The sequence below is a fragment of the Mustela nivalis genome (genome assembly GCF_964662115.1).
Source record: "Mustela nivalis genome assembly, chromosome: 12".
NCBI classification, from domain to species: Eukaryota; Metazoa; Chordata; class Mammalia; order Carnivora; family Mustelidae; genus Mustela; species Mustela nivalis.
Genome location: NC_139031.1, coordinates 47,462,279 through 47,488,705, shown reverse-complemented (window position 1 = coordinate 47,488,705; position 26,427 = coordinate 47,462,279). Strand labels below are relative to the sequence as shown.

Genomic DNA, 26,427 nt, shown 5'->3' with positions numbered 1-26,427 from the left:
CGCGGCTCGGGGCGGGGCCTAGCTGGGAGGCGGAGCTTGGTCGCGTCGCTCGGCGGCCGGGCGGCCGGGGAGGCAGAGTGTTCTTGCAGGTGTTTTCTCTCCCGCCTCTCGTGACCCCCCCCGCCCCACAGCGCCGTGCGGGCTGCCGAGGGAGCGCCTTTGTGCCCGGCCCCGAGAGCCCGCGACGGCTGCTACGCACCCGGGTCCATTGTTTCGCTTCTCTCTCTTCCGGGCAGGTGCCCGCAGCGCCCGCACGTGCCAAAGCGGCGGCAGGAGAGCAGGGACCCGCGGGCGCCGGCAGGGGCGTCCCGGGCGCGCGGCGGGAGATGAAGTACCTGAAGCCTTGGTGGTCGGACGGCGGCGGCCTCCTGCACCTCACCGTCCTGCTGAGCTTGGCGGGGCTCCGCCTGGACCTGGACTTGGACCTGGACCTCTACCTGCTGCTCCCGCCGCCCACCCTGCTCTGGGATGAGGTGCTGCTGGCCGGAGGCCGGACGAGCTCCGCCTACGCGCTCAGCCCCTTCCCAGCCTGGGGAGGGTGGGGGCGCGCGGAGCAGCTGCACCCCAAAGGCCGGGAGCCGGACCCAGCGGCGGATCCCGAGGGCCGGCTGCTTCGGGAGGTGCGCGCGCTGGGGGTCCCTTTCATCCCCCGCACCCGAGTGGATGCGTGGCTAGTGCACAGCGTAGTGGCCGGGGACGCCGACGGGGCCCACGGGCTGCTCGGCGCCCCCGCCGCCGCCTCTTCCGCGGGAGGAGTCGGCGCCAGCTTGGAAGACAGCAGCCAGGCTGCACCCGGGGATGGCGGGGACCCCCGAGCGGCTGCAAGTAGCCCCTCGGCCGCCGGGGAAGAGGAGAAGGCTCCAGCAGAATCGACGGCTCAGGTGCTGGACGCCGGCGGCCGCGCGAACCAGGTAACCGGAGAAGGGGACGCGGGCGCGGTGCTGGGGTAGCTGGCCAGGAGCCCTGCAAGCTTGTGACGGACCCACGGAGTGACCACAGCCTCTCTGCTTCCACCGTCCTCCCCTGGGTGGTTGCAGTTTGGAGACCACCCTTTCCTCCCCTTTTTGTGAATCCAAACGAAAGCTGTTAGTGCGGTCGCTACGGCTTTTAGGTGTTTGAGAAAAAGTAGGCGAGACCATCCGTTTGGTTGTAGAGGACACCTTTCCTGTGTTCGGTGGCCGTCAGGAGTAGTTCGGGGCTGCGGAGGGGAGAAGGCATGCTGGTCATTTTCTTGCTTACGGTCTTCGTTCAGTACCTCGTGTACACGGAGATGTCTTTTTCTGGAACCAGCGGATCCAAAAGGGGCCTTTGCCACCGGAAGGACGCGTTTCTCTTAAAAATCCATGCTCCCGGTCTAACGTGATGGCCCCTGCCCAGATTTTAACCCAGTTGCATTTCCTTTTCGCTATTTACCCTTGATTAAGGAACCGTGGCCAGCTGGCAGACATTGCTGCTGTGACCTAACCATCCCCGGCGCCTAACGATCCTCCTCTCTTCTGGACCATGTGTAACTTTTTTTTTTTTTGAGAGAAAAAGAGAGAGAGAGAGCACGAGCAGGAAGGAGGGGGCAGAGGGATAGGGAGAGAGACAAGCACTGCTGAGAACAGAGCCTGACCCTGGCAGGGTCCCAGGTCCCCAACACCATGACCTGAGCCGAAGTCAGTCATTTAACCAACTGAGCCATTCAGGCACCCCACGTGTAACTTCTTAGGAGCATGAAGAAAGCAGGTACCCTGACGGTCACCTAGTGGCTTAACAAGTGCCCTTTGGTTTATGGTTTCAAATCCTTCTGTTTAACATCCTTCTGAAACAAAGTTCACTACGATGGACTGATGGGAGTGTCTGTGATGCTCCCATGGGCTCTTGGAGTCTAAAGACACTTATTACCAATTACCCAGGGTGCCTTCAACGGGGCCTTTAAAAAAAAAAATTATTTATTTATTTGACAGACAGAGATCGCAAGCAGGCAGAGAGGCAGTGAGAGAGAGATGGGGAAGCAGGCTCCCTGGCGAGCAGAGAGCCCGATGCGGGGCTCGATCCCAGGCCCGGAGATCATGACCCAAGCCGAACAGAGGCTTTAACCCACTGAACCACCGAGGCGCCCCCAACAGGGCCTTTTTAATTATCTCATGGCCCAAACCTTAGTGTTAGCAGTCGGTATCGATCAACAGGTGTTCCTTGGATGTTGTTTTCGCGGAGTGCGATCTTACGCAAAGTGGGAACTAGAGCTAGACAGGTTTGTTTGCCGCTCTTCAGAATTGCCCTGTTAGTGTAGGCGGTTGCCAGACGAGCTTCTCCACCCTCTCCCGGAGGGGTCATTGTGCTGAAGTGCCTGTGATTCACTGTTATGCAGATCCGATTCCTTCCTCTTCCTGAGGCAGGAACTAATGGGGTGGGGGCTGGGGTGGGGACTGAGTCTTGGTGGGCTTCTGTCCAAAACAAAAAGTAGAAGGTTCTTCTTGCTCTCTCACCCGGTGTCGACCTTCACCTGAATCCTCTGCGTCCTAAGGAGTGGTGCGTGCTGCACTCCAGACGTTCGTGATTTTGTAACTGGTGTGTGTGTGTGCGTGAGAAACCCAGTGCCCTGTGCTATGGCAGATGCCACCCACTTTGCAAAGCATACCAAGGCCTGCAGGGAGGTGAAGCTGTTCACTCTGGGAGGACTTCCTTCCCCTTATCAGCATTACTACCTATTTGGGCTGGCAAATCTGCTTAGGGGGAAGCTCTGGGGCCAAGGACTGGCCACATCTCCATGGAGGGTTGGGCCCCACTGAAATTTATACAGGCCAATCTCCTGGCATTGCCTTCCACAGCCGGCATGCGTGGACCTGCCGGATCGTGGTAGCTGCTGGGGTGCCCTGGTTAGGTTCGTCCTGGCCATGATCCGCTGTGGAACACCTTATAGTTTTTACCTTTATTGGTTATGCTTTTTAAAAACAGAAGCAAAAAAAAAAAAAACCCAAGGCGCTTCTATCTGGTAGTAGGTCCCTATAGATTGGTAACAGAACCTGAGCTTCCTGACTCCCGTGTTAGCACATTAATTAAGCACCTGTGCTGTACCCAGGGTCTGCAAAACAACATGCAGCTGTGTGGGGTGATTCCCCCTCCCTCCCCGCCCCGGGCCTCAGCACCACTGCTCTCTGATGCTGGACTGACTTTTACAAGCCGATTGCACCATCCATCAGTTCCGAGTTTACAATCTGAAACCTTGATTGGGGGGACAACGACACCAGGGTTTGCAGTTAGCAGACCGGGGTTTAGGGCTATCACTTACTACTGTCAGGTGATGCTTATTTTAAGGTTCGTGCGAATTAAATGAGAAAAGCATACATGAAGTGCCAGCCCAGTGCCTGGAATGTGATTGTTTCGCCTCCGATCTCCCGCTGCCCTCCTTAACCTGCCCCCACTCACTCTGCATGCCTTTGTCTTGTTGATGAGGCTGCCCAGGTTTTTTGCTGGCTCAGCGGGTGTGGTGTGTTGCAGCCGGACCGCCTGGTTTTGAATTTCAGCTCTACTCCTTACTGCTGTGTGACCTTGGGCCAGTTTCCTCACCTGTCTCTGCTTCAGTTTCCTGACCGGCGCAGTGAGAATCATGAAGGTACTCGCAGCGAGGTACCTCCCACCTACCCAGGACATCGTGAGCCTTCATTCATTCCACATCAGAGGCTCAGACATTTGCAGGGTCCCATCTTAAGCACTTGATAAAAGTTAGCTACTGGTATCTTTGAAAAGAGGGAGAGCTTTGTCCTGTGGGAAAATCAGGGGTTTATGGTGTTTGTTTTTAAACAGATAATTCCAGTGGCTTATATTTGAGTTGTACGAGATTCTGGTTGTATAGGATAATTTTCCATAATTTTTGTCCATTTGCAAAAATTGGATTGGGGAGTTTTCCAGGTATCAAAAGAGGTGCCACTTTGGTTTCACTTTTTAGTGGGGGCGATCATTATCTGAAAACAGTATCCGGAATTCCCCGGGGCAGACCTGCTTCCCTTCAAAACCATTCTCTCAACCTTCTCTCAACAACTGATGTAGCACATGTTTTCAAAGTAGTGCCTGGGTTAAACTGGAACTTGAATGGTTCTTGCAGATTTGAATGTGTGAGCATATTTGAAGACAAGTGACTGCCTGGAGCCAGCCCCAGTATTTGAGAGAGCTTGTCTCCATGTTGAAAAGGAGAAGCTTGTAGTCCTCTTTTTTTTTTTTTTTTTTAAGATTTTATTTATTTGACAAAGGGAGAGCAGCAGGGAGAGGGAGAAGCAGGCTCGCTGAGCAGGGAGCCAGGTGTGGGTCTCAATCCCTGGACCCTGGAATCATGACCTGAGTCCAAGGCAGACTCTTAACCCACTGAGCCACTCAGGCATCCCACTTGCAGTCCTTTTGATAATGGTTTAAGCCCCAGAACCAGGACCGTGCATTGGGTGAGACCCCGGCAGGACCTTGTGGCCTGGACGGGGTGTCTTCAGGTCACTGGAAGAATCTGATACAACAATCAGTACTCCCTTCTAAGAGTAAAGAAGACGAGGAAGCTCCTTGATTGTTAGAGTAAAATTTGTTCTTAATTTCAAAAGCAGAGTTAATCCCTGGTGTCTTGGCAATTGGAGATAGACGAAGTTTCAAACACTTGTTTTTAACTCATAACTGTGATACAGATAGAGTCTTAGACCTTCGTACAACCCAGTATAACAAAATTTCAGAGAAGGCTCTTTGCTGAAAGACTCGGTTCGGTAAAAATTCACCTGTGGTCTTAAGGGGAAGGTTGGCATAGGTCACATATGAGTGTCCCGGGGCTGCAGTAACTGGGTGGCTTGAACAGCAGAACCTTACTGTCTCCAGTTCTGGAGGTGAAAAGTTGGAAATCAAGGTGTGGTTCCTTCTGAGGCGGTCCAGGCCTCTCTCCTAACTTCTGGTAGTTTGCTGGCAATCTTTGGCAACCCTTGGTCCCTCCTTCATTCCCTCCCCTATTTTAGTTTTAAGTAATCCCTACACCTGTGGGCCTTGAACTCACAGCCCCAAGATCAAGAGGCGACCCTTGGTTTCCACTGTGTCACCCCAGTCTCTGCCTTTTTCACAAGACATTCTCCCTATGTGCTCATCTGTATCCAGGATTAGGGCCCGCCCTACTCATCCTAATTACATCTGCAGTGACCCAATTTCCAAATAAAATCACATTCAATCAGTTCTACTGAGGGTTATGGCTTCAACATGTGAATTTTGAGGGACCCATGTCAATCCATTACACACTCATGCCCCTTTTCCTGGCAACTCTTGGGGTGTTCAGCTCACTTAGCAAGTAGGCTGCAACTGTTTCTGGAGGCAGTTGATCTTAGTGGAGGATCATTGGCCGCAGGATTTGGTGTATGCTCTTGAGCGAACCTGAGTTGGTTGGTTTGTTTTGCTGACTTCATGTGCAGCTAACCCCAAGGAACCTTACTTCAAACTTTTTCCAGTCAATCCTTCACCTCAGTTTGTGGTTTACAGAACTGTCTGCTCTTCGGTATCCCTTGTATCCTTTGGCTACTCTCCATTCTCCCTGCTTCTCAGCTCAGAAATCCAAGTATAGGGCCCAGGGCAGGCTAGGCTGGTGGGCAAGTGTGCTGGGCTCTGGGGTCAGACCAGCTGCTGCAGATCTCTGCCTCACGGCTGCCTGGCCATGTGGTCTGGGGTGCACTCCTGAACCTCTCTGTGCCTTCATTCCCTTCTCTGTGAAGTGGGATGGTAAGAGTACCTTAGGGAGTCATGGTGAGCATTAAATGAGATCATACACGTTAACGGTGTTGGTACATAGCACGCCCTCAGTAATGTCAACAACTGTTCGTTCAGCTGGGGCTGTCATGCCCCTTCTCTGATTTATTCCCATTCGTTCTCTTGCCAGGTACAGGTTTCCAGAGCTCACCTTTTCTCTTCACTGTCATCTGGGGAGCCTCCATCAGCTCACTACCTACCTGCTGATTTGATATTTTGTCATTCGAGGCTCGGCGTTTGGCTCTTGTGACCGAACTCCCAGCTCCCCTGGCCGAGCTCACCTCCCACTACCCGTGGCCTACTTTCCACCTCACACTTTCTCCCTTCCTTTTCCCCAGACAGCCCCCAGCACCTCACTCTGTTACCTTTGCCCAGAATGCATCCTTTCATTCCTTCCAAGTCTTCTATTGTTAAGATCTCAGACTCATCTCAACTATCGTCACCTCATCGACAGGCATTTCCTGTTCTTCCTCCGAGCCCTGTCGCACTGTGTACCATTTCGTCTAAGGGCCTTGGTGTGCTCTACTTGGAACCGCTGTGTCTTGAGCCTGGAAACTGGGTCTTCATTTAACCTGGAGGTAGCAGCAGAGACAGGGTGAAGAATAGACACCTGCCCTGCCAGCCTCTCCCGAGAACTGCTCATCTATCCCCCTCATGGGCCTTCCAGAACTTCAGGATCCCGTGAGTTTGAATGTGTCTTGGGTCATTCAAGGTTAGAAAGTAGGTCAGATCTGAAGTCCTGATAGGCCGTCTGACCATTTAATGCCAGTTTGAGTGGATGGGGGCCGTGGAAAGCTGACTCTCAAGCATTGTAATTAATCAGGTGGTGAAACTTAGGATTGCCTAAAGTTCTATAGCAGGTTAGTGACCTTACCCAGAAGAGAACAAGTCAGCCTTCTCACGCACTGAGTTACCCGCCTCCCACCCACGACAAAACTCCAGGCTTGTGAAGGCACACTTCCCCCTTTGTGGCAGCCTTTTGATACGAAGAAGTTATTCTTGGCATCTCGTTGTTAAGGATCTGTGTGAATATTCACATATACTTTTGGGCAGCTGAAGCCGGCCAGGGCTCCCGCGCACCCCCAGGTCGGTTCCGGTTCTGATAGTTTTGGCAGAGTGTGGACGGGGGCATGGAAGCAAGGCACAGCCTTCGAAGGTTGGAGAGAACTGGGTTCCCATCAGCATCAGGGTTCTTTGGAGAACAGTACCAGTATAATCAGTATACGTGTATGTTTCAGAGATTAATTTCAGTTGGCTGGTGCCATCATGGAGGCTGGCAGGTCCAAACTCTAGGGACCTGGAAACCCTCTGTGGGGACTTGCTTCTGCCGCAGGCGTGAGGCAGAATATCGTCCTCAGTGAAACCTCCGTTTTGCTCTTAAGATTCTTCCACTTGTTGGATGGGGCTCACTCAGATTCCTAAGATTGTCTCTTCCTGAAAGTCACTTGGTTGATGTAGCTGTTAACCACATGTCCTGAATAATAGGCTATCAGCAACGCATTGGTTAGCATTGATTGCATAACCGAGGGCAGTACTCGAGCCACTCTGACGCATGGAACCAGCCCTCACACCACCCCAGCTCCATCTCTGCTGGCCAGCCTCGGTGAGCCGTGGTTTCCAAATTGCAGAAGGGGAATATTAACCTGTTTGCGGGAGAGTTCATAGGAGGATTAATCACGCCGTATGTCACAGGGCCTGTATAGGTCCCGGCATGTGATTTAGATGTGTCACAAAATTTGCTGATTGCCCCGAGCTGGGGGTCGAATCTCCAGGAAACTGCTATCCTCTGGAGGACCATACCAGACTGCTGGGTCATGCTGGGGCCTGCTTTGGTGTGACAAGAGGAATCCTTCTCTCCGTGAGGGGGAAATCATGCCGGAAGTAGCTGAGTGGATTGGGGATGTTGCATGCTGAGATCGGACTGAGGGAGGAACACCACCAGCAACTCAAATATTTGGAGAGCTGTTATGTAAGGAAGGCCTTGGAATTGTTGAGGAGGTAGACCCTGAACCTGTAGGCTCATCTAAAGGGAAAACTTGTTTTGAAGGTAGGCTCTATGCCTAGTGTGGGGCTTGAACTCCTAACCCTGAGATTAAGAATTGCATGCTCTAAGTACCGAGCCAGCCAGATGTCCTTTTTTAGCCTTTCTTTCTTTTCTTTTCTTTCTTTTTTTTTTTTGAGATTTTATTTATTTATTTGACAGAGACCCAGTGAGAGAGGGAACACGAGAGGGGTAATGGGAGAGGGAGAAGCAGGCTTCCCGCTGAGCAGGAATCCTGATGTGGGACTCGATCCCAGGACCCCGGGATCATGACCTGAGCTAAAGGCAGATGCTCAGTGACTGAGCCACCCAGGCGCCCCTTTCTTAGCCTTTCTTAATTGCTGAGTTTTCTTGGGGCGCCTGGGTGGCTCAGCCAGCTAAGCATCTGCCTTTAGCTCAGGTCATGATCCCAGGGTCCTGGGATCGAGTTCCACATCAGGATTCCTGCTCAGCGGGAGTTGGCTTCTCCCTCTGCCTGCCACTCCCCCCTGCTTGTGTTCCCTCACTAGCTCTTTCTCAAATAAATAGTCTTCAAAATATAAAAGAGCTGAATCTCTCCGAGGGTGATCAGTTACTAAGTTGCTTGTTAAAATGCAGATATGGGGGCCCACCCTAGACAGGCTGAACTAGAGCCTCTCAGGTGGGGGACCTGGGAGTCTGCAGTTTCCCCAACTCCCAGTGATCCATCAGCCCAAGCTTGCCCTCAACCGTAGTGCTCTTCTCCCTTGGCCCCCCAGTACCCCACAACCCCTGCCTGAAAGGGGGGCCTGCGTGGTGAAAGCCTGCCCTTCCCCAAATTTAAGCCCCAGAACAGCAAAAGGCCTGGGCCACAGGGTTGGGGCTAGTAGTCAGGTTTACCAGGTGCTTTCAAGCTGAAGCCACATCTCTCTAGATCCCTGCTGGAGGATGGGGAACTCACTGCCCAAGAAGGTAATAATAATGAATGCAGAATGTCAACAATCAGGTTGGGGTCCTGACCCCACACATAGTTGAAGATCCATGGAGAATATCTGACTCCCCCCAAACTTAACTACTATTAGCATAGTGGTAACCAGAAGAGTGGATGACAGGTACTCTGTGGGCTACGTGCATTGCATTCTGTGTCCTTGCCGTAAAGAAAGCTGGAGGAAATACAGTACGGGACTGTAGGAAATCCACGTATAAGCGGCCTCCATGCAGTTCAAACCTGTGTTCTGGCATCAACAGGAGCTTGCACAGAAGGGCAGTTTAAAGCTCTTGATTAAGTTCTAACACAGGCAAAGCCAAGATAGAAACATCAGAACAGGAGAGAACTTTCTGGGCAGGTAGAAATGTTCCACGACAAGTGGAGATGTGAGCCAAGTGGGCGCCTCTGTTGATCAGAATGGTACAGCGGAGGCGTATGCATTCCTGCCTGTGTGAATCTGGCCTAAAACCCCAGATGGACTAGTTCTGCGGGGAGCCCGGGGACTGGTATTGATGCCAGAAGCATGGTGGCACGCGACAGTGGCTGACACTGGGTGATGGCTCCAGGGAGCTTTTATGTGTTTGAAATGTTCGATAATAAACATACAAAAACAGTGTGTGTTTTGAGGCCCCCTTGGCCTGCCTTGCCTCCCTGGGTTAGCCGGCACAAAATTAAAGACTCATAAATGAAATTCTCCTGCTTCCCTCCCTGCTCCCCCAGCCCCTCAGCCCGCGTGAAGGGGACACGTGGCAGGAGAAACAGCACCTGTTAAAACCAGAGCCTGTGAGCTGGTGCCTGTGCCCTTGTGGCCTAGGTGTGGGGGCTTGTGCTTAGAAACACGGCTTCTTTTTACACTTGCCTTCCAGTGGCCCGTCACATGGAATGTGTTCATTGTAGCCGCGGGGAGCATTCCTGCCAGGTGTCCCGCTGCCCCCTAGGCACCTCCAGGAGATTCAGACATGAGTTTAGCCTAGAACACGCGTTGTTAGGAAAATTCTCAAGGGTCTGTTCCAAGAGAACAGGGACTCGAGAGATGGGGCCTCCGGGCACTGTCATCTCGCAGTTCATGGCCAGTCTTGTTTTGTCCATAACAGCCCTCCCCCTACCCCCTTATTCTGAAACAAAGCCCAGACATCATCTCTTGTGATTTTTGCGCCAGTTCTTGGCAGGGACCTAGCAAAGAGAAAAGAAAAGCCCAGCTACGTCCCGTCTTGCTCTCTCCACGACCTTTACTGACTCTGACAAACTTCTGTAAAGATTTCTGTATATGGAAGAACTGTAAACATAACCAGAGGACAACCATGAATACCCCTAAGAAAGAATCAACTCTTAATTCCTTAATATCCCTACATTGCCAGTCGATATTCAGGTTTCCCCTGAACACTCCATGGCTCCTCTCTCCACGGTTGGTGTGTTGGACCCACAATGGGAACAGGATCCACACCTGCCCCACAGACCAGTGTGCATGTGGAAAAGTGATGCTCACACTGCCAGGGGGCGTCATTTCTGGCCCCCTCCCCCCCTCCGGGGTGGGGGTGGGTGCAGCCCTTCCCTGCACTGATCTCCTGCTCAGGGTGGGGTGGCCCAGTGGCCGTGTGGGTGGAGGCCTGGCAGGAAGCAGAATGTTCCCTCGCTGGCCCATGTGAAGGGACTTCATGAATGACTTGGTACAGGAGCAGCGAGGGGTGGGGTTGTTGTGCCCGAGTTTTCCTGTCTGAGAGACCACCAAGGAGCCAAGCAATGATGCAATCACATGAGGGTTTATTTGACAGGCTTAAGCTTGGGCCCAAGTATACCCGATGCAGTGGGGTAGGGACTTGGACCCCGAGCTTGGTTAAGGCAGGACTATTTATCAGCCATTTTTGGATCTGAGCCCTCCTGTTACTGAAGCAGGGTGGGGCTTCCTAAAATAGGGTGGGGGTCCTTAGAACTAAAGTAGGGTGGGGCTTCCTAAAGTAGGGTGGGGGTCCTTAGAACTAAAGTAAAATGGGGGAAAGTTCAGCCCTTGGGCACAGAGGGGTCTGAGATGGCTGTACTTATGCTAAGGCTAAACTTGAGGTGGGATGGCTTTGATTTTTCTCGGCCTCCACAGGGTGGGGGGCGAGGGGTGTCCGAGCGCCCAGAGACCAACCACGGACGGCATGGGGGGCGGTGAGGGAGGAGAGGCGTGAAAGTGTTACCAGAGCGTGGTGAGGAGGGTGCAGTCACCAGTCCCTGAAGATCAAGGGGGAGAAATGCCCTGACCTCGGCCTTGTTCACCCTTCAGTCTCCTGCCTCTGCCTCCCACTGGTGAGCCCAGCTGGAAGGCAACCTGCTCCGGAGTCCCCGAGCTTTACCAGGGACAGCTTCTGCAGGCATACCAAGATTGGCAGGGACAAGCAAGAACTAGTACAGTGGCTGAGAGGCAGCTAGGAAGTCTGCAGAGGTCTGCAGCCAAATCCTGGTTCTGTCACTTAAAAGCTGTGTGACTTAGGGCAAGTTGCTTAACCTCTCTGGGCCTCTGCTTCCTGCTCTGCCCCAGGAGGTAACAACAAGTCCCTATCTTACAGGGATGCTGAGCAGCATAAATGAGATCATGTATGGGGTGCCTGGCCCATAGCGAGTGCTCAATAAATGTGAGCTATAATTATTATAAATGGCTATTAAAAACCACCCAGGCCAAATAGGACACAGCCTCTCTTTATCTGGCTCCTTGTTTCTCTCTAGACCTGATGACTCCAGCTTGCCTCCAGCCTAGAGACAGGCCACACAATTCTTTGGCCTTTACCCCTCTCTCTCTGATGTCATGCTTCTCTGTAGGCACCACATTGTTCTTTGTCTTTGAAGGTTCATCCAGCCCTAAAGGTCAAAGCAGGTCTCGGTTGATCCTCCCCCAGAAGCATAAATGAAAGGCCCAGTTAAGCCAGCTGGAACTGTTCACAAAGACTTTTTTCAGGGTCAAACTCTGCATCACAGTATTCAGGTCCCAATACATTATAATAAGTACAGGCTTGGAAATCATGTTGCCAGTTACCAGGAACGTCAGAGAGTCCGCAGAAAGAGAAGCCCAGCGTTGCTCCTCTTGTCCCCTTCCCACCATCTCCACCGACTCAGAAAACCTGAGTGCAGGGTTCTGCCCCTTAACGTTGGGGGCAGAGGTGAACAACAGCTGAAGGACAGCTTTCGTTAGTTTCCAGCCCCTCAGGAAAGAAAAGATCCACATAATTGTCATTTTAGATGGAGTAGGATAAGTGTTGTAAGGGAAAATCCGGAAGCCATACATTGTATTTGAGAGGAGGGCTGAGTTTTAGCTGAGGCACCTAAAATGGCACGTTCTGGACCCATGCGGAGGAAGAGATGAGTCACCTCCCAGCCAAGAGGGCTGTGGTGGAGAGGACCTTTCTGGCCGGTGCCAGTTCAGCCCAAGTCACTGGATTTTTTAGCTCTGGTTATTAGGCGCCACAGCTCCCAAGTTTACGACGGCTTCCTATGGCAAGCATGGAAACTTCCTTTTTTTTTTTTTTCTGAGTCTCAACCCCACAAAAGTAAAAATCACCTACACACAAATAAAAAGTAACTTAATGATAGGTTTGAGTGACCTGTTCTTCAAGAGCATGGCCCATAAATCTCCAGTCTATACAACCATGCTTCTAAAGCACATATACTCTATATGTATCCCAGGTCCATGTCACCGAGTGGAGAAACAGGAAGAGAGCAAAGATAAGAATTACTGGTGCCAGGGCCTTTACTCCCTTCTCTTGACCTCCTGATGGAGTGGCCAGCAGTTAATTTGTTTAATTGCAACTCTTCAGAATCACAGAGTAGAAAGGAGTAGTAATTAGTATAACATCTTAAATGTATAAAGTACATTTTCTCCTCTAATTCCTTAAAATGTTAGGAAATATCCTTTCACTTCAATGGACACGGAAACAGAGAGTCAGAGTGGCCTAAGGTCATACAGCTGATAGGAGTAGGATAGGCCTTTTTACTCAGCCATTTTTGGATCTGAACCCTCCAAATAGCTTTTTTTTTTTCTTTTAAGATTTTTTTTTTTTTTTATTTTGAGTGAGCACAAGGGGAGGAAGGGGAAGAGGCAGAGGGAGTAAAAGAATCTCAAACTGACTCTATGCTGAACACCAAGCCCCACCTGACCTGATCCTGACCTGAGCCAAAATCAAGACTCAGACTCTTAATCACTGAGCCACCCAGGCACCCCTCATAGGGCTTTTGAGGCCCTTTGTACTTAGACTACAAATGCAATAAGCCTTTTTGTACTTTCTAAATAGAAATGTTATAATATTGAATCTTCTACCCCTCCCTGCCTTGAAATCTGGTCTCCTTTCTTCCTGCCAAGATAAAATTTTTAACTGTGATGTCACAGATTGGGTTCCCTGGGAGGGGGACTCTGAGATCAAGTGCCATGGGCACTACAACTAGAGAAGGGAAGATAAAAAGAAAGCAGGATTGGACAGAAGCAGAAGTTAAGCTTGATGCAGGCTAAAGAAACCAGGAGCTTGGAGGCTAACGTGGTTCATTACAGTTGTCCCACACTGGGCCAAGATGGCCCGGTCGTTGTTATACTCTCCCCGCCCAGGGGAAGGGTATGACATTAGGGGAAGTGGCTGTCAGCAGTTGAGGTGTTCTTAAAGGCACAGCTAGAGGCTCTCTGCCCACTTGTCCTTCCTTGAGGGCAATCTGAGCTACACAGCTCCATGGGTGGCACACTAACCCAAGGAAAATTCTTCTCATCTCTGTGATGAGATCTCTGTTAGCTTTATGGCAGCTGTCAGTAAATGATAGTTGACTGAATGTGTGAAGAACCAGCTAAGAAAATACTGAATACCTAAGGCTGTGCATGTTAAAGCATCTCTCTTCCCCACATCTGTGGAATTCCACCTGCCATCCAGATCCCCCCCCCCTTTTTTTTTTAAGATTTTATGTATTTATTTGACTGAGACAGAGAGCACAAACGGGGGAGCAGCAGAGGCAGAGAGAGAAGCAGGCTCCCCAGTAAGCAAGGAGCCCAGTGCGGGGCTTGCTCCCAGAACCCTGGGATCATGAGCTGAGCTTAAGGCAGACACTTAGCCAACTGCAGACCCTTAACCAACAGAGGCACCCTAACCACCAACAGCTTTCTTATTGCCAGTTCCCATGAAGATGTTTCTGTCCCTACCTTGTGCAGCCTTCAGGCAGCATTCAACACCATCAGCCACTCCATCCTTCTTGAAACACTTTCAGATTCTGAGACATTACTGTCCTCTGCCTTCCCCTATACCTCACTTCCTACCTTCCTCAGTCTTGGCTGATTCCTCTGCGTGACTGCAGAATGTTGTGGTTCCTTGGGACCGGGCGCCAAGCCTCCTTTTCCTTGCTTTGTACTCTTTTCCTAGAACCCTGTGGGGTTTTGTTGTTGCTGTTGATGGCATTCCCAGTTTATACCTCCAGTTCAGACATTCACTCTCAATTCCAGATTCCCATCTCAGCAGTGTAGTGGAACATTTCTACTTGACTTTTCACATGTCAGATTTAACATATCCAAAATGGAAGAACTCACTGTGTTTTTTTCTCGTTCTCTCTATAACTGTCTGCCAAGTTATTCAAACCAGAAATCTAGGAGTCATCCTTCATTCTTCTCTTCACTCTATCTCCTACTTCCTGTCAGCAGCCCTGTGTGTTCTTTCTCCGCAGTGCATGGGTTCTTCCACTTCTCTTTCCATTGCCACCGCCCTCTTCCAGATTCTTAACTTATGGCAGCAGCCCACTCACTGGTCTCCCCACTTCTACTCTTGAATTTGTACAAACAGAATGGGAGGAGGGGAGTAGAATTCTGTGCTATTAACAATCAATAAGAAAAGGACTGACAGCGCAATAAATAAAATGGGCAAAGGCTACAAATAGTCACAGGAAGGAAGTAGATGCTTTAAAGCTTGTGAAAAATGTTCAGCCTCACTCAATAGAAAGTAAAACTACAATGAGATATCAATTTTCATCTATCAAATTGGCACTTTTATCTACTGGGGATACTAATTTAAATTACCACAAACATTTTGAAGGGCTATTGGGTAAAATCCATCAAATAAAAAAAATGCACTCATCTTTTGACTCAACATAAAGTTTGGAAATTTATTCTACTTGCACGTGTATGCAAAGAAGGATAGATGAGACGTTTTAATATTGTTAGAAGGAAATATTGGAAACTAAGGAAGTAAGTCATGGTAACAGGCGCACCAGTTCACTGGAGGTTATCTGCGCCTTCAGTGCCTCCCTGTCTTCACATAGCTCTCTTCTGTTTCTTCAGATCTCAGCCCAAATACCACCTCTCCTCTGAGCCCTTCCCTGGCCCCATTCTTAAGAAGGTCTCCTCTTTCTTTGACTTGCCATCACTTGAGTTCATTTGCATTTCTGGCTTCCTCCCTTTAAAAGAAAACTTGGAAGTGCCAAACAATGTAGGTTTTCACTGTTGTAACCCCAGCATCTCGTGTAGTGTTTGGCATTCGGTATGTACGAATTGAATGAGTGACTAAAAAAATTGTTGAATCTCAAATAAAAGTCCATATATTGTCCTTACTGGTGAACCATTAAAAGCATTCCCACTGAAGTCAGATGCAGAGTGAGCATGTCAGGTACGATTTTCTGATTTAATGATGTATTTGGTCTTCACCCCCCTTTCTGGCCCAGAGCTCCCAAAACTGTGGGTTTCCTAAAAGTTAAGAGCAATAGGAGCATCTTTTGCTATGTACTATCTGGTCTTTTTTCTTCCATTCTTAAAGTATCTCCAGAGCCATAAAGGTGAAAGGAGTGTCTTTTTTTTTTTTTTTTTTTTTTTTTTTTTTTAAGATTTTAAAAATTTATTTGACAGACAGAGATCTCAAGTAGGTGGAGAGGCAGGCAGAGAGAGGAGAAAGCAGGCTCCCTGCCGAGCGGAGAGCCCAACGCAGGGCTGGATCCCAGGATCCTGAGCCCAAGGCAGAGGCTCCAACCCACTGAGCCACCCAGGTGCCCCGAGTGTCTTGTTTTTTGTAACAAGCCTGCTGCAAGCATTCTTGATCTATGTTAATAAGGTGACTTGGAAAGTCCCTAAAATGGGGCGTGCCAGGGCAATCAGCCAGATGATTAGAGGGTTGGAACTTTTGGCCCCTACCTCTCAGACCTCTGGGGAGGCAAGAACAACTGGGGACTGAGTTTATGATTTATTCAGTTATGCCTACATAAAGAAGCCTCTGTAAAAACCCTGAGGGATAGGGTTCAGGGGCCTTCCAAGCTGGTGAACACGTGGAGGTGCCGCCCTACATCTGGAACCTCTGTGAACTAGGTCTGTGTATCTCATTGTTCCTGAGTTACAATCTTCTATAATAAAACAGTCACCTAGTAAGTAAAATTTTCTCTTAAGATCTGTGAGCTACTCTAGCATATTAAATAAACCCAAGGGAGGGGGTTATGGGAACCTCCAATTTCTAGCCAGTGATTCTGAAGCACAGGTGGCAACCTGAACTTGCACTTGGCATCTGAAGGGAGGTGAGTGGGCAGTCTTGTGAGACTAAGCCCTTAACCCGTGGGATCTAATGCAATCTTCAGGTAGGTAGTGGCAGAATTAAGTTAGCTTACAGGATGCCCAGCTGGGTTGCAGAAATTGCGTGGTGTGTGGAAACGCACATATCTAGTGTTGAATGAAGTAGTGTTGTAGTAAGAGTATTGAGAGTAGACACACCAATAGTGTTTTCCTCGTATCAGGTATCATCACTATTATTTAAATGTTGGAAGAGGTGAAAATGATAAAGCAACTGTTAAGACTACTGTATACACTTTGGGGAGAAAATGCAGGTTAACAAGATTTAATGCAAGAATATTTGAGGCAACCTTTCCAAAGTGATTTTGCCATGTGTAGATTTTTAGGGCAACTCATTTGTGAGATGTAATTTCAAACTTTTAAAAAGTTTTTTTTATAAAAAGTATATATCCTTTACTCAGATTTACCTGTTTGCATTTTGCCCCATTTGACTTTTCTATTTTGTAATTATAGTTAGCTATCTATCTATACATAATTCTTTTTGTTGAGAAACATGTAAGAGTGAATTGAAATCATTTTGTCCCTCAATACCCAAATACTTAAATGTATATTTATCAAAATTATCAAAATCAGGAAACTAAGGCATATCTAAGACTGTTATCAAATGTGTCCATAGTCTTTTGTACCAGATATGTCCTGTATAATATATTTTTCCTCTTGGGTCAGCATCTAACCCAGGGTCACACTTTATGTGCCAAGTCTTTTAGTTACTTCTAATCTGGAAAAGTTCCTCAGCCTTGGGTTTCTTGACCTCTGGATTTTGGAAGAGCATCAGTCAGTTTTATAAAATGGCCCCAATTTTTATTTATTTTTGATGTTACCTCATGATTGAGATTATGAATTCTGGGCAGGAGTAATGGAAGTATGTTATCTCTGTGTCAAGAGGCACATAATAATGGTTTATTTCCATTCCATGATGATGGATTTTACCACTTGGCTGAGGTGGTACTTGCCAGGTTTCTCCTGTATTGTCACTATTTAAATGTTTCTCATCAAACCTTACTCCCTAGTTTGAGCATCCATTGATGATTTTCTAACCCTACCATTCTCCCTCTGTATTTATTAGTTGCATTCTACTGTAAGAGATTTTTCCCCCTCATTATGTGTATTTTATTTATAAAATATATTTTTATATTTTTGTATATTTAATATATACATTTATATTCAAATGGACTAATTGATTATTCCTTTTAGTTCCATTTAATGGTTATTCATTATTATAAGATAGGATTTTTAACCAATTTCTGCTTCTTGTAAAGTGAGTAGTGTTCATACATAATTTCTCTACATCCAGTTTGTCTCTTCTAGAGTTTTTAGGCAGGCCATTACCACTCTCAAAGTTTTCCCTACCCCCCTAAAAAAATCCTTCCCAGACTGGTTTATTTGGTTTTCTTATGGGCTTTATCCAGGCCTGTATTAGCTACCTGTTCCCTTTGTTTCACTTGTATAACGTTAGAACATCGTCTCGTGTTTGCAAGTTCACGTGTTGTAACTCACATACTACACACTACACATTAACTAGAGACCTTGCTTCACAGCTCTAAAATAGGTCTTGCAATTTAGAGTTCAGAAGCTCTTGTGCCCACTGATAGCAAATTTATAAACAAAGTTAGCTGCCTCAGGATTCCAGAATTTTGGATTTGATTAAGCAGCTTGCCTTGGCAAAAGATAGACATTGAAAGACTGATGACCAGTCAGTTACTTTTTCCTTCCTTCCCCAAATTTAAGTAGGAATCAGAATTGTAATTGCAGGAAGGAGCAAGATAATGGCAGCTCACCCATTGGAAGAGGATCCCTATCAAAGTCTGTGGATGTTATTATGTCTGGGAGTTCATCTGTTCATCAAATACCTAGTAAGGGTCTACCATGTGGCAGGTTTTTGGATAGGCAGTGGGCATACAGAAACTAAACAGCGTCTACCCTCAAGAAACTAGCTTTCTAGAAGGATAAATGACAAATAGATTCAGCTGGTGCTCAATGCTATGAAAAAAAAGTAAGGGATATAGTGATGGGAGAGATGCCTTTTTTCTTTCTTTTTTTTTTTTTTTAAATAAAAGATGGTAATATTTGAATAGAGATCTAAAGCTTCAAAGCCATGGGGCTTGGGATGGGAGAGTGAGCAGAGGGAGAGCCCCGTGAGCAGAGGGAGAGCCCCGTAAGCAGAAGGAGCAATGAACAGGAGCTGAAAGGTGGGAGAGTGCCTGGTATGTCTGAGGCTGAGCTGAAGAATCAGCCAAAGAGTAGTTGGTGAGGTAGGATAATAGGAAAGGCCCTTGGATGCCAGGTAAAAAACCTGTTTCCAGGAGGAGGGAGTAAGGAAGGGAAATGCTGCCGATGGGTCTGGTAAGGTGAAGGTGGAGAATGTCAGCTTGGAGAGTACCTGGTGAAATGTTTCAGAATGCCCACTGGAGTGGGTTCAGGAGAGAATGCAGGGAGTCCAGATGATTCTTTGGAGGATTATGCTCTAAAAGGGACCAGAAAAATGGGATTGGACCTAGAGAGTTATATGGGACACCAAGGGAGGGATTTTTAAAGAAGAGAGCTTAGCTGTTGGTTAGTGGTGAGAGTATCCAGATAAGAAACACTGGATGCAGAAGAGGCTAGAGGAGCAGCAACAGTGTCCTTGAGCACATGAGCAGGACCGTGTACAGAGACTAACTGAGGCAGGAACAAGACCAACACCGCATCAGGAGGGAGGCGGAGTGTGTCAGTTAAGGGCAGTGAATAGAGAAGCACATAAAATCAAGTGCCCTCTAGCGTGTCAGCTTCCTTTTTCTGCTCATTTTATCTCCTCGCTCCTGGCATCTGTAGATTTTACATTTCTTTGACCTGTGTGTGTGTGTGTGTGTGTGTGTGTATAATTAGCATTTCTTTGCTTTTTAGTGTGGGGGTGGTGCTGCTGTCCTTGAGTTTAGCCCAGTGTGCTATGCTGCTGAAAAATAGAAAAATTAAACATTGATCTTCTGAAAAGAGTTTGAGAGGCCTTGACGTTAGAGGGGGGAAAATTGTGCGCTTTTCCTATAATTAAAAGTATCAGTATATACAGTGTATGTTAATGGTTAACTTTTAAATCTCCAGTTAAATTAAAAAGTAGGACTCATCTGGGTAAGTAAGCATAGTCGAAAATATCTATGGAGATGCTTGTTAGTCTAAGCTTTGTTGTTAACTTTTTTTAAAAATAAAAACAGTTTTCCTGACTTTAAAAGAAACATGTTGTAAAATATTCAAATAATGTATAGTGTAGGCAGTTCTTTTCACCCACACTTCCCCAACCTTATTCCACCTTTCAGAGAGAACAATACCTTGTAATAATACTTTTCCAGACTCTTCTATATATATTTGATCACTGTTTCCAGCTTAGCTGTTTGATCTATTTTCAACAGAAAATGAAGTAAAAACTGCCTATTGGCCACGCTAATTTCTAAATCTAATCAAATTTTTAACTATTTTAAACTCCAGGCTTTATAAATGCATATAATTTAAATTATGCAGATTCAACAGCTTGTGTCTCAGTGAGTTTCTTGGGCTTTGTTTCAGAATTAAAATATTTCTTAAATACTGAAATAATGCAATACAGATCTTAGCTTTTGACTTACAGTTTCTATGATCACTGAGCAGTAAGTATAATGCAGTTTTAAAGGTTGTTTTGGCTTCTTTGGGGAAGTATGAACTTCTGTGTAGCACATTTTTGGGTACTTTTATAGGAGAATGAAGTACTGAGAGAGAGGCATGAAGCTATGTGTCACAAGTCCCAGAATGAGGAAAATGAGCAAAGAGTATCAGCCCAAGAAAAATCACTACAGCAGAAGAATGAGGATGAAAGTAAAATAGCAGATAAACCTGACTGGGAGGCAGAAAAGACCACGCAATCTAGAAATGAGGTAAGCATATCCGAGTAGCGCAGCCTTACCATTTTGGCTATAAGGTATTTTTTTTTTCCTTTTTAAGATTTTATTAGAGACAATGAGTGCACAGGAGTGGTGGGAAGGGCCACATGGAGAGAACAAGCAGACTCCCCCAGTCAGCAGGCAGTTCGATGATGATGACCTTATGGGTCCAGATCCCAGGATCCTGACCTGAGCCCAAGGCAGATGCTTAACCAACTGAGCCACCCAGGTGCCCTAGTAAGATAGATTTTATGGCTTTGACAATATGTGTTGATAATGAATTTTCCATGTAAGTGCCCTACTGTAAGCAAATCAGATATATGAAAATATGTATTTTTTAATAGTTGTGGTAGTAGTTATTTGATTTACAAAATAATCAGCCCATAGAATTAGTTATCTTTGGTTAAACTCAAGATTGTGTTTAGAGGGAGTGTATTTATATACACACACCCCACACCCCAGGAAGTTGCTTCCTGATTTTGCTATTTGCCATGGCAAGGGATAAAGAGGTAACTGCCATGCTAAACCCAGGAATCCTCAACCAGCCCTCTGTAGAGGCACCAAGCTGTCTAGGTCTGGGATAGTGAGGCAAAACAACTTGAAGGCAAAACACCCCTTAAAACCAGCTGGGTCTTGGGCTCAAATTCCTTACAGAAGTCTCCATGCTGAATTCAGGAGCCCATTTTCTACCTCTGGCCAGGCCCGGTGGACAGGCTCCTTGGCTATTCTAACCATACCCTTTGACTAGGAGATGATGTATTATAGAAAGATGAATTCCAGAGGCCAGGCTGAGAGATGGAGTCTTTCTGCAGCCTGTGCTTCCTTTCCTTCTACTCTGGTTTCTCCTCAGCCCTGCTGATACCCTAGTCCACAACCCTGGCAAATATACACTCCGGAGATAGGCCTGGAGGTTCGAGAGACCCTTAACCCATGTGGCACTTCACTTGGAAGGTGTACCCTTACAGGTCTTGCCCTGATGACTGTCAGTCAGTAACTTGCCCCAGATGGGGAACCATGTTTTTATATTTAACGTGACGTTTTAGTTAGAATAGTGAGAGACACTGACCAGGGTCACCTGGGTGTGGGCCTCTGCCTTCAGCTTGGGTTGTGATCTCGGGGTCCTGAGATTGAGCCCCGTCTTGGGTTCTCTGCTTGGCGGGGAAGCCTGCTTCCTCCTCTCTCTGCCTGCTTCTCTACTTGTGAGCTCTGTGTCAAATTTAAAAAAAAAAAAAAAAATTCTTGGCAATCCAGATTACACTTAACAGGCTGCCTGGGTGGCTCAGTTGGTTGAGTGTCTGCCTTCAGCTCAGGTTGGGATCGAGCCCCATGGGACTCTATTCAGCGGGGAGCCCGCTTTTGCCTCTGCCTGCCATTCCCCAGCTTATGCTCTGTGCCTAATAAAATCTTAAAAAAAAAAAAAATCACGTCTCCGTTAACTGAATGAACAGAATGTCTTAGTTGTCCATTTTTGTGTAAGATCTAGTGTCTCAAAATTCTTAAATTATGTAGTAGACAGAAGAACTCTGTTGCATGGATTTCAAACAGATGTAAAGGCCCTTAACTAGAAAGCATGTAACACATCTGATATTTTAAGGAGTTTTTGTTATTGAAGAAGTGAGGGCATGTTTAAGGGAAACATCATGAATAAGGAAACTCTCAAGGACCAGTAAAATTATGAAGCTATTAGCCCCATCAGGACAGAAGGGAATCTGGGAAGAGCAAGCCCTCAATTGTCTCTAAGGCACATCAGTCCCTCTTTCCATCTCAGATCTGTGTCTCGGATAGACCCAGACCAGGGCCTGGCTCAGTAGGAATTAGCCTCTCAGTTTGCCATCTCCATGGGCACTGAAGGGAACACATAAAGATTTAATGAAACATACCTGACTGGCCTGAAGGATCAGTCCATAATTCACTTAAAGCAGAATGGGCTTCATACCGTAGCTATGTTCTAAATATTAAGGCTTTCTTTTCTGCACATAGTTTTATTTACCTACAATTTTAAGATTTTCACAGGAATCCAGATTTGTGCTGATACTCTTGCTCAGACACTTCGGACCATCTGCAAATTTTGGTCAGTGGTTGGGCCAGGACTAATGACTCAAGTTTGGGATCATTAACAGAAATAGAACTCTTCTGAAATATCTTAAGAAATTAAAAACCATTTTGAATTAACAGTCAAGTTAGCAAATAAGTCTCCAGCCCACTAAGAATGCATGATTTGCTAGTAAATGAAGAAATCATATCTACCAGTTGAGCTTAGATGGTCCTGTAGCATCTACAGATACAGAAAGCCTTAGATTTATTGTATTACGTGCCTTGAAAACATGGCCTCATAGAACCCAAGGTATTTAGTGGAAAGGGAAACCAGATATTTGTATACCCTTAAAATAATTAAGTCTAACACTGGTCTGAACCCTAAAAAAGGGGGGGGGGAACCCTCAAGTACAAAGCTAAGGGAGGGGAGGGGAGTTGAGGAATGTGAACTTACTAAAAAGTAAGGATAAACCCCTATGATAGACCAGAACCAGAAATCTTGAATAAAAGTATTTTAAGTGCATAGCAGAACACAAAAGCCAGAAAGGGAACTCTGTAAATACAACAAAAAGGCGACTCAAATCCATAATTTAAAAGCTAATCAGACAACCAAAACTGAAGCAGCGCCAGTGAAAAAATGGATACAGATGTCACAACTGAGCCTGGGATTAAATGAGAAATGAAGTCTCAAGCCCATACCTGGGGATACCAAAATTCCCCACTTAAAGCTCAGAATTTGAAGAGTCTTCTGTTAGGAGATGGGACTAGGACGATCCCAGAGACATGAGCAAGGAAGTAGTCTATCCATCCTAGAAATCAGAACCCCAAATGAGCCTGGTGTTTGAAGTCTGAATCCACACTACCATTACTATCAGGAAACCTGATCCAAAAAAGCAAGGACTACAAAATGGTATCAAAACTTGTCCTTGCAGAGAAAAAAAGATTTTTATAGTTGGTGGGTAACCCTCAGTATGTGGGATTCCTACAGAAAAAGTTACCAACAAAGATGAGCTCACTCTTAAATATAAATGAGAAAATTCTGGGATGAAGATGAAGCAGTCTTCAGAGTGTTTGTGGCAAAATATCTTGAAAATTAAAGTGATTTTAGGACTCAGATTAAAGGAGTACAGAGTCCCAACAAAGTGAGTAAAATCATGAAGTCTCCAAAACATCAAACTGAAGTAAAACAGACTACAGGAGAACAAAACTTTTAAAATTACTGGAGGAAAAAAGAGATTGGCTATAAAATGAGACTGACATCAGTAGCAGGACATGCCTTAGTGCAAAACATTAAATTTGATCATCTTACCACATAAATCACTGTTTAAGCATGAAAGCAAAAATAAATCCAGGTTACAAAAACTGAGTTTACCACTGGTGGAGCCTCTCTAAAAGAGCTGTCAAGAGGAGTTATTTCAGTAAGAAACAAACCTGAAGACTGGGATAAAGCAACAATGAGCCAAGTTGCCAGAAACATTGTGGTAAACGTAAATATTTGAGTAAAAATTGCACAATCTTATAACCAATTTGGAGGGTTAGCCATGGTAAAAACAAGGCAGGATGAAGAATACCAACCAAAAGTTATATGGAAGATGAACACAGAAACAGGAATGTAAAAATTCCAAAATAGGCATTAAAAATCCAGGAGAAAACCTGGTTATCCTTTCAAGATTAAGCCTACTGCTTTTGGCTCAGGTCATGATCCCAGAATCTCAGGATCATGTCCTGCATCGCATCTGGCCCCCAGCTCCACAGGGAGTCTGCTTCTCCTTCAATTGAGCCTAAAGCCTCAATTAACCTCTTCTGTCTTTTAACTTACTGGTGAACCTTATGTTTCTTTATAGAGATCTCTGAATGTGACAGAAACGGCTTTCTCTCTGGACGACTTCTCTCAGATGCTTTTGTCACAGCCTGAAAATTCACTGGAGGTAATTAGAACCTTGGCTTTCATTCTTGTAGGAAATCACTGATCCATGAATGTCTAACCTCTTTAAATGGGATGACATAGTTTATATACTGTTAACAGTACTACATTATGTTAAGTGCACAGACTGAGGATTACTTTTTCTAGAACTACTTTTGGAGAATTAACCAAGTATGTATACTGTTCCTCCTCCTAAATGATCACAAAGATAGAATAAAATTTGGGATTCACTGAATCAAAAACAACAGTAAATACTTGACAAACTAAGGCAAGGTTATTTTTCCGGTAGCATTTATGTCCTACTCGACTATACTGCTCTGATTTACTTTAAAAAAAAAAAAAAAAAAAGACCTTGCCCAGACTACTTCAGTGTGGATTTATTGCCAACATTTAGGTTGACTCACGACCAACTTTTATATTAACTGAATCAAACTTATTTTCAGGATGTACCAAAAAAAACCCGTTCCCTACATACAGCTTCATTTGGATTTGGGGTCACAGTGCATACTGTATTTGCCTAGATTTAGTAAACTGAGAAAAGGGGAGTGCTATTACTAGTTACTGTACTGCTGCTGCTGAAATAAAATTGTGTTTAAAGTGCCTTTTTTCCTTTTCAGGGCATCTCACTTGGAGATATTTTTCCAGGTAGTATCAATGATGGCATGAATTCTTCAACATGTAACATAAACTTTAGCCAAGCTATAAGTCACGATGTTAATCTCCATGACGCCATGTTGCTGTGTCCTGACAATACATTTAGAAGAGAACCAACAGCAAGGACTTCACAACCAGAAGAACCATTTCTGCAGTCAAATTCTCATATTACCAATCCTGAACAGACCCTTCCTGGAACTCATCTGACAGGATTTCTTCCCCTTGTTGGCAATCAGACAAGGAATCTAAGTCAAGACCTTCTATATGACCTTGATATAAGCATATTTGATGAAACAAATTTAATGTCCTTGGCCACGGAAGGTTTTGATTCAATGGAAGTGTCTCAGCTTTTTGAAGAACTGGATTCGGATTCTGGGCTTTCCTTAAATTCAAGCAACAATACCTCTGTCACCAAGTATAATTCCTCTTGCTCAATGTGTGAAGGCGGCGCTACAGGTTATAGTGACCTGGAAGGAGCTGTAGGAGGCTACTACCCAGATCCCAGTAAGCTTTGTCACGTGGGTCGGAGGAATGATTCTGCCTTTCATGGGGACCTTGCCTTTCAACACATACAACATAACCACACTTACCATGTAGAGCCAGGTGCTCTAGATTCTACCCCTACATCTTTTTCACAGCATGGGAAGTCACAGAAAATAAGCAAGCACCTGAATGACACAGACAGAAACTTAAGTCGAGATGAACGACGTGCTAAGGCTCTCCATATCCCGTTTTCTGTAGATGAAATTGTCCGCATGCCTGTTGAATCTTTCAACAACATGCTAAGCAGGCACTACTTGACAGATTTACAAGTGTCACTCATGCGTGGTATTAGAAGAAGAGGGAAAAATAAAGTTGCTGCTCAGAACTGTCGTAAACGTAAATTGGATATAATTCTGAATCTCGAAGATGATTTATGTAACTTGCAAGCCAAGAAGGAAATCCTTAAGAGAGAACGAGCCCAGTATAACAAAGCTATTACCACAATGAAACATAAACTGCATCACCTGTATCACAGTATTTTTAGTAGGTTAAGAGATGATGATGGTAGGCCTGTCAATCCAAACCACTATGTTCTTGAGTGCAGCCAAGATGGAAGTGTTTTGATTGTACCTAAGGAACTAGTTACCTCAGGCCACAAAAAGGAAAACCGTAAAGGGAAAAGAAAGTGAAGAGAAGAAACTGAAGGTGGATTCCATTATGTAGAAGTTAAACTGATACATGGCCACAAACCACTGAAACTGCTTCAAAGTATTATCTTTTACTACTGCTACTTGAATCACTCAGGACATTTTGAAACTCTTATGGATTAAGTTTGTGGGAAATTTTGGGGAAGCCACAACTTTTCAATCAAGTCCAACTGTATTTATGCAGAACTCAAATATCTATGTACAAAGGGTGACATGAAAAGCAGACAATCCATTCATTTGGTTGTCATTGTTTTTTCAGTAACACAGTCACTTCAAAGAGCAAACACTGGATGTAAATTATTTTTAAACATTCTGGTTTTTTGTGACTTGAAATGCAATGTAATTTAGCTTCAATTTTTTAGCATTGTAGTTACCACTGAATATATGGAGCCTTAAAAGCTATTTTATCTTTGTATGAACACTTAAATTGCTTTCTGTGGAAATAAATTTGAATTCATAAAAA

The 26,427-nt window shown here is 45.9% G+C and overlaps 1 protein-coding gene across 1 annotated transcript; it reads left to right on the top strand.

The window, feature by feature from the left end:
• NFE2L3 (NFE2 like bZIP transcription factor 3) lies at positions 1-26,427 on the top strand. Its single transcript, XM_082693216.1, has 4 exons — positions 1-911; positions 19,980-20,156; positions 24,041-24,124; positions 24,738-26,427. Exons 1-4 carry the CDS (start codon positions 327-329, stop codon positions 25,944-25,946), a joined length of 2,055 nt encoding a protein of 684 aa, XP_082549342.1. The 5' UTR covers positions 1-326; the 3' UTR covers positions 25,947-26,427.